The 8585-nt window shown below is 37.5% G+C and overlaps 1 protein-coding gene across 1 annotated transcript in view; it reads left to right on the top strand.

Annotated features, from left to right (window-relative positions):
* Window positions 1-8585, top strand: part of ATM (ATM serine/threonine kinase) — a 178344-nt gene that overhangs the window by 98929 nt on the left and 70830 nt on the right. The window contains exons 28-31 of the mRNA XM_011984759.1: window positions 2640-2814; window positions 3353-3517; window positions 5057-5189; window positions 7395-7490. Of these exons, the coding sequence (XP_011840149.1) occupies window positions 2640-2814; window positions 3353-3517; window positions 5057-5189; window positions 7395-7490 (569 nt within the window). The remainder of the gene's footprint in view (window positions 1-2639; window positions 2815-3352; window positions 3518-5056; window positions 5190-7394; window positions 7491-8585) is intronic.

Here is an 8585-nt window from a genome sequence, read left to right as displayed (position 1 = left end):
CCTCCTGGGTTCAGATTATCCTTCCTCCTCAGCTTCCTGAGTAGCTGGGACTACAGGAGCATACCACCATGCCCGATTAATTTTTTGTGTGTTTTCTAGAGGTGGGGTTTCACCATATTGCCCAGGGTAGTCTCAAACTCCTGTGCTCAAGCGAACTGTCAGCTTCAGCCTCCCAACGTGCTGGGATTACAGGCATGAGCTACTATGCCCAACCTATCCTGTTCTTTTAATTGAAAGTTTATATGCTTCTAAGAGGTAGATACCAGAGTGTTGCTTTCTGAATTTTGCTTTTTAAGATGTCTATTGTATTTACCTATTAGTTTTTAAAGATTGCACTACTTGCCTGGGAAATATAGCAGACCTCGTTTCTACTAAAAATTTTTTAAAAAAGAAAATTAGTACTAGGTGTGGTAGCTCACACCTATAATCCCAGCACTTTGGGAGGTTGGGGTAGGTGGACTGCTTGAACCCAGGAGTTAGAGACCAGTCTGGGCAACATGATGTGAAACCCCATCTCTACAAAAAATTTTTTAAAAAATTAGCCAGGGATTGTGGCATGTACCTGTAGTCTCAGCTACTCTGGAGCCTGAGGTGGGAGGATTGCTTGAGCTCGGGAGGCAGAGGTTGCAGGTTACAGTGAGCAAAGATTGTGCCACTACACTCCAGCCTGGGAGACAGAGTGAGACTCTTGTTTCAAAAAGAAAAAGAAAGAAAATTATCCAGGTATGATCATATGCGCCTGTAGTTCTAGCTACTTAGGAGGCTGAAGTAGGAGGATGACTTGAGCTCATGAGCTTGAGGCTGCCAGTGAGCCTTGATTGCACCACTGCATTCCTGCTTGGGCAACAGATTGAGACTTTCATTCAATTAAAAAAAAAAAAAAAGGGCTACTTCTCCAATTCTAGAAATCTTAAGAAGGATCTTCAACATTTTAATACTAATATTCTGGCTATCGATGGCCTCAAATAAACGTTACTATAGAATTGGGGTTATTCAGCTGGGTGCGGTGGCTCACACCTAGAATCCCAGCACTTTGGGAGGCCAGGGCGGGTGGATCACGAGGTCAGGAGATCGAGACCATCCTGGCTAACACAGTGAAACCACGTCTCTACTAAAAATACAAAAAAATTAGCCGGGCATGGTGGCGGGCGCCTGTAGTCCCAGCTACTCGGGAGGCTGAGGCAGGAGAATGGCGTGAACCTGGGAGGCGGAGCTTGCAGTGAGTCGAGCTTGCGCCACTGCACTCCAGCCTGGGCGACAGAGTAAGACTCCGTCTCAAAAAAAAAAAGAAAAAAAACAAAACAAGAATTGGGGTTGTTCAATTTAGCATCTCTGATCTTTTCCATTGATTTTAATGAGATTTCTACTTGTTAATGTCTCTTTTATTGTGGTAAAATATGTAACATAAAATTTTTTAAATTTGCTATTAAATGGCCAGTTCAGTGGCATCAATTACATTTCCATTGTTGTGCAACCATCACCACTATCTAAAACTTTCATTATCTCAAACTGAACCTCTCTACTCATTCCACAATGACTCCACATTCCCCCTTCCCCCTTCCTGGCCATTGAGAAACTCATCTATTTTCTGTCTCAATGAATTTGCCTATTGTAGATATTTTAATCTAGAGTTGTACAATGTATGTCCTTTTGTGTCTTGCCTTGTGTGGTCACTGAAAACTTTGTACCTTAGCTTGTGTTTAGATAGAGATTTCCTTGGAAGCCAAGAGTGTTGGGATGAGGAAGTATGAGAGGAGAAAACTTTTCCTAGTGTTTGCAGATTGGTTTTATGCTAGGATTCTTCTTCAACTCTTAGCCATGCTTGCATTGCTTGGGATCAGCCCCAAATACAAGCTTAGGGTCTTCTCTGGTATTTTCTGAGCAAGAGTCTTATCTTGAGCATGTGTGTGGCTTTCTAAATTCCTCCTAATCTGTGGGTGCTTTTGACTACACTAATTTCCCAAAGAAATACTCTCTCCAGCTACTCCTAGGCTTTAGGCAGCCTCTTGTATGTCTCAACAGTAATCTTTTGCCCTGTGCACCTGCAGGTTGTTGGTCAGCCTTACAAAGTTTCAAGCAACACCCATATCTTTTGTAGCTTGTGTGAGGTTAAACAAAACAGAGCCATGCACTTTACATCAGTCCTTGGCTCCAGACAGGTTAGAACAGACATATACAATAGTTTGCAACTAATCTACTTAGCTCCATGAACGATCATGAGCCAGCGTCTCACACCGAGGATATAGGCTGCTGCTTTTGTGATTGTTGCCAACCTGGGGTAGGGGTGGGCAAGGACAAGTAAAGTCACCACAAAGCTTTCCTACTGCTTTTCAGTTGCATTTTTCTCGATTCAATATTTTCTTGATTACTGTAAACCTTTGACTATTTTACAGAATTCTAACAAAATTAGTTCTGACAAGTTTGCCTGTTTTTCAGTGTTTCTGTTAATGGATGGAAGCTTAGAGCTGTCTATTTTGCATTTTGCTGATGTCACTTCTCATTTTGGCTTTTAAGACATTAAAATATTTATGTCAAGGCATATAAGAATTAAGAGATGCTGAACAAAAGTGACTTCTGAATGAATTTATTTCAGAGTAATTTTCCAGAACTTACTGGTTGTTGTTTTCTCCCTATATTAGGCCTTCTCGTATCATGGATGTGTCATTACGTAGCTTCTCCCTTTGTTGTGACTTATTAAGTCAGGTTTGCCAGACAGCAGTGACTTACTGTAAGGATGCTCTAGAAAACCATCTTCATGTTATTGTTGGTACACTTATACCCCTTGTGGATGAGCAGGTGGAAGTTCAGAAACAGGTAATTTTCTGAATCATCTTCAGAATGGTATTTAAAATATATTTATAAAGTATTGTTAGAAGGATTTGAGTGTTTTTTGTTTACTTGGTATAATTGGTGAGTTTATTGAGAATTTTTTTGTAAAATGATTGGAACAATATGCTTAATGAATTAACTTTTGTAATCAATTACAGAGTACTTGGTACTTTTGATCTAATAAATAACCTGATAGTTTCATCTACTATGCTGAAGTATAGAGGTAGTCAAAACTAGAGATAGCAGTTCACAACATTATGGTGGTGTTCAAGTTACTACTTATATAAACTGTTTCATTAATACTGGCTTTTTTTTTTTAACCTCAGTACCCACCTTGTAGTAGTACCTTATATAGTTACTGAATTATTTGAAAACACGGAAACTAAAAACTGGGTATCTTACACGTAATTAGAACATTTAATCTGATCTAGGTTAATAGATTTTATCATTTATTACAGTAAGTTTTGTTGGCTTACTTTAAAATTATTTCTCTCATAATTTTTTCTTTTTAAATTATATTTAGGTATTGGACTTGTTGAAATACTTAGTGATAGATAACAAGGATAATGAAAACCTCTATCTCACGATTAAGCTTTTAGATCCTTTTCCTGACCATGTTGTTTTTAAGGATTTGCGTATTGCTCAGCAAAAAATCAAATACAGTAGAGGACCCTTTTCACTCTTGGAGGTAATAAAAATTTCATGATCTACTATTTTTTATTAAAGAACATAGACCGTAGTACTTTTTAAAAATCTGTAATGCTCTAGCAGTAAAAAATGGAATCTTTTTTTAAATTGTGATTAAAAATATACACGTAGGCCAGGCACATTGGCTCATGCCTAAGATCTCAGCACTTTTGGGAGGCTGAGGCAGGAGGATTGCCTGAGCCCAGGAGTTCAAGACCAGCCTGGGCAACATGACGAAACCCCGTCTCTATGAAAAATTAGTCGGGCATGGTGGTATGTGCTTGTAGAATCAGCTACTGAGGTAGCTCAGGTGGAAGGATCACCTGAGCCCTGGGGGTCAAGGCTGCAATAAGCCAAGATTGTGCCACTGCACTCCAGCCTGGGTGACAGAGTGAGACCCAGTCTCAAAAAAATACATATATATATCTATGTATATATATTCTTGATTACTGTATATATATTCATAGATATATATACATATATATACATAGATATATATACACATAGATATATATGTGTATATATGTATATACACACATACTTGTGTGTGTATGTGTGTGTAACATGAGATCTACCTACTTAACAAATAAAAAAATGAATCTTAATGTATCTCTTTGTGTTGAAGTCAAAGTATAAATATCAAAACTTCCTGGTAAAGATCCAAATTTAAGTTTTCAAGGAATGTGACATAAAATAGTTTTGATTTTAACACATAAGATCCTAAGGTCCACTAATAGCTCAAAACTACCATCGGATCTTTTCAATGTCAATTTAATGTTTGTGTAAGAGATAATGTTTAACTTTTGAAAGCATATTTCAAGTTTTAATCTTTATAAACCTCAAAGTTATGTTTAGGTATATTCTTCCATACAGATCTTAATTATAATTTTTAAATGATAGTCTGTATTTGAGTGTGTAAATATAAAAACATATTTAAATATGTTAAGACGTAGAGTTATACTACTAAAGAGAAATTTAAGCATTTCCCTCCAGTTGAGTATGCTATAACAATCTTGAAATCTGTGTTACCATGAGAGAGTCTATTAGAATTTAAAGGATTAGGCCGGGTGCAGTGGCTCACGCCTGTAATCCCAGCACTTTGGAAGGCTGAGGCGGGCAGATCATGTGAGGTCAGGAGTTCGAGACCAGCCTGGCCAACATGGCAAAACCCCGTCTCTACTAAAAATACAAAATTAGCTAGGCGTGGTGGCACATTCCTGTAAATGCCAGCTATTCGGCAGGCTGAGACATTAGAATCACTTGAACCCGGGAGGCGGAGGTAGCAGTGAGCCTCAGTAGTGCCACTGCACTCTAGCCTTGATGACAGAGCGAGACTCTGTCTAAAAGAAAGAATTAAAACATTGTAGGGTTTGCAGTGGAAGAAGTCATTTATTTCTTCCTTGTTTAGTAGTAATAGAGACATGAGTCAGTGTCTATAAATGGCACTTAACTAATTTTTTTCTTTTATTAAGTTTTATTTCACAGGCTTAACCAATACATGTTAAAAGCAAGTTACATTTTAATTAATTTTCTCTTTTAGGAAATTAACCATTTTCTCTCAGTAAGTGTTTATGATGCACTTCCATTGACAAGACTTGAAGGACTAAAGGATCTTCGAAGACAACTGGAACTACATAAAGATCAGATGATGGACATTATGAGAGCATCTCAGGGTACTAATTTTAATGACATGGGTTATTTCTACTTGTTTCTTTTTGAAAGAATATTTTGTAAAGTCTTGCTCTTGGTTTCACTGTCAGAGACTTAGTTCAGGCTCTCATCATTTAGTTTAGACCCTCATTTCTCATCTAACTGTAAAACTGGTCCTAACTGATCTCCTCACCCTGAACTCTTCCTATTTTATTCATCCTCTGCCATAACGATTTCTCTAAACCCAAATATGATCATGTTTTTCTACTGCCTAAATTTTTTTTTTGAGAGACAGAATTTTTTTTTTTTTTTTTTAAGAGTCTCACTCTGTCGCCCACGCTGGAGTGCAGTGGCACCATCGTAACTTACTGTGACGTTGAATTCCTGGGTTCAAGGAATTATCCTGTCTCAGCCTTCCGAATAACTGGGACTATAGGCGCACACCACTACACATAGCTACTTTTTAAAAAATTTTTTTTATTTTTTGTAGGGACAGGGGTCCCACTATGTTGCCTAGGTTGGTCTTGAATTCCTGGCCTCAAGCGATCCTCCTGCCTTAGCTTCACAAAGCATTGGGATTAGAGGCATGAGCCACGGCGTCTAGCCATGCTTAAACATTTTTAACTTCTTCTTTTTTTCTTTTAAGACAGAGTTTCGCTCTTGTTGCCCAGGCTGGAGTGCAGTGGCGCTATCTTGGCTCACTGCAACCTCCACCTCCCAAGCTCAGATTCTCGAGCCTCAGCCTCCCTAGTAGCTGGGATTACAGGCACCTGCCACTACGCCTGGCTAATTTTTTGTACTTTTTTTTAGTAGAGACAGGGTTTCACCATGTTGGCCAGGCTGGTCTCGAACTCCTGAGCTCAGGCGATCCACCCACCTCAGCCTCCCAAAGTGCTGGGATTACAGGCGTGAGCCATTGTGCCCGGCCCATGCTTAAACATTTTAACACCTTCTGACTATGTAAAAGAAAATTTTAATTCCTTAGAGCCAGACATACAAGCTAGTCTTGTCTTCTAGTCCAATTTACCTGAATGAAAGAAATATGTCTCATTTTAATACTTTAGCCATGTGTGTTATGTGTGTGTATATTTATGTATGTATGTATTTGTAAGTTTTTCTACCTTGCTTTTTACTTATGAAACATCTATTATTTATGTTAATTTGATTTGAAATGTGCATTATTACAGTATTTGGGAAACTTTCTATTTCTTTTTTTTTCTGAGACAGAGTGTCGCTCTGTCACCCAGGCTGGAGTGCAGTGACATGATCTCCGCTCACTGCAACCTCCACCTCCTGGGTTCAGATGATTCTCCTGCCCCAGCCTCCCGAGTAGCAGGGATTACAGTTGTGTGCCACCATGCCCAGCTGATTTTTTATATCTTTAGTAGAGACGGGGTTTCACATGTTGTCCAGGCTGGTCTCGAACTGCTGACCTCAGGTGATCCGCCCACCTCGGTCTCCCAAAGTTCTGGGATTACAGGCGTGAGCCACCACGCCCGGTCTAATTTTGTATTTCTCTTGTGTTGTTTTTACCCTCAGTACTTTTTAAAATGAATTTTAGTTTTGACTGAGCAGAGTTTCTAGTACTTTTGAGATGTATAAAATGTATGTAAATAGAAACACTGTTATTTCTTGTTCTTGTGTTCTTGAGTATTTTATGGGCTAGATCTACCTTGTGCATTACAGCCACTAGCCATTTGGCTATTTAAGTGAAGTAAAATTAAATGAAATTTGAAGTTCAGTTTTTTCATTGTATTGAACACATATGAAGTTCTCAGTAGTACATTTGGTCAGTAGTGATCATTGGACAGTGTAGATTATAGACATTTCCATCATTGCAGAAAGTTCTGTGGGACAGTGCTGGTCTAAACTCTAAATGTTAGATGTTAAAAAGCCAAGCAAGCTCCCAAAGTCCCTTCTAGCTTTAATGTTGAATGATTCTGGTGCTTCTGTTTGTGATTTTGCTAAAGTGTTGACTTATCTGCACAATTTGTTTAAGACATTTTATTTTCTCTGTTGTCAAATATTGCTAATCACTTTCAAAAGAATCTGTGGTATTAAGGAAGTTCAGATTCATTCCCTACGTATTTTTTGAGCTACTCATGACTTAAAACTTTCTTTAAACTTTATAGACATTTTCTAGTCAGATAATTTAATATATATGTTATTGTAAACAAAAGTGTTGTCTTTGTGCTAGTTGAAACTAATTTTTAAAAAACTATTTCTAGATAATCCACAAGATGGGATTATGGTGAAGCTAGTTGTCAATTTGTTGCAGTTATCCAAGATGGCAATAAACCACACTGGTGAAAAAGAAGTTCTAGGTAAACTACAGTCGTGTGCTGCATGACAACATTTTAGTCACCCGTGGATCACATATAGGATTATATTATAATGATTATAATACTGTATTTTTACTGTATGTTTTCTGTTTAGATATACAAATACTTACAGCTGTCTGTAGTATTCAGTATAGTAACATGCTATACAGGTTTGTAGCCTAGATGCAATAAGCTATACCATATAGCCTAGGTGTGTAGTAGGCTATACCATCTAGGTTTGTGTAAGTATATTCTGTGATGGTTGCACAATGACAGAATTGCCCAGTGACACATTTCTCAGAACATATCTGTGTCATTAAGCAAAGCATGATTGTATTGGCTGAATGTGAGTTATGTGGTGGTCATCTTTATTATATGAGTGGTCATCTTTACTATATCTTCAAAATAAGTGAGGGTTTGTCATTTGGGATATTGGGGAAATATGCTAGCTAAGTTACATGCCTATTTAATTAAAGTGTCCCTAAAAAGCCCCCTTTTGTACTTTTCTTCCTTAAATATTCATATAAAATGAAAAGTTAATAGATTTACATATGTATATAACTTAATTTGAAAATGCCTTGTAAATATTTAGGAAAGTCAGAAATACCTATTTTTAGAGTTCAGTTGCAAATAAATTGACTGCCAATATATTTTATAAATATAACTGACAGGTACTCAGTGTCTTTTGTTATGTAACAGACGTAAGAATGAAGACTTGGAGGGCTAGATTAAACTTAAATAATTAAAAACCATTCAAGTCCTTTCCTATAGCCATTTGAGGAGAAACCTAATGTAAGATAAGAAGCCAACATCATGTCTAGTTTAGGTGTTTAGATTTAGTGACCACGGGATGGAGAAATCACCTGATTAAAGTCAGCTTGAAGCTCTCATGATGGTTTTGCTTCAAATTAGAAAAATAGGAGGAATAAGTACTGTTTCACAGATTCTACTATCTTTCTTCAACAGTCTTAACTTCTCGGTAGGAGCCTAATATCTAGAGTACTTCCTTTTTTTTAGATTTTTTAAATTGAGATATATCCTACGTATAGAAAAGTATACAGATCAAAAATATCTAGCTTGAAGAACGTTCGCAGAGTA

This window comes from Mandrillus leucophaeus, unplaced genomic scaffold, assembly GCF_000951045.1.
Source record: "Mandrillus leucophaeus isolate KB7577 unplaced genomic scaffold, Mleu.le_1.0 Scaffold273, whole genome shotgun sequence".
In the NCBI taxonomy this organism is placed as follows: domain Eukaryota; kingdom Metazoa; phylum Chordata; class Mammalia; order Primates; family Cercopithecidae; genus Mandrillus; species Mandrillus leucophaeus.
Note: the sequence above shows the minus strand (reverse complement) of the source record. Positions and strands in the feature narration are given on the sequence as shown.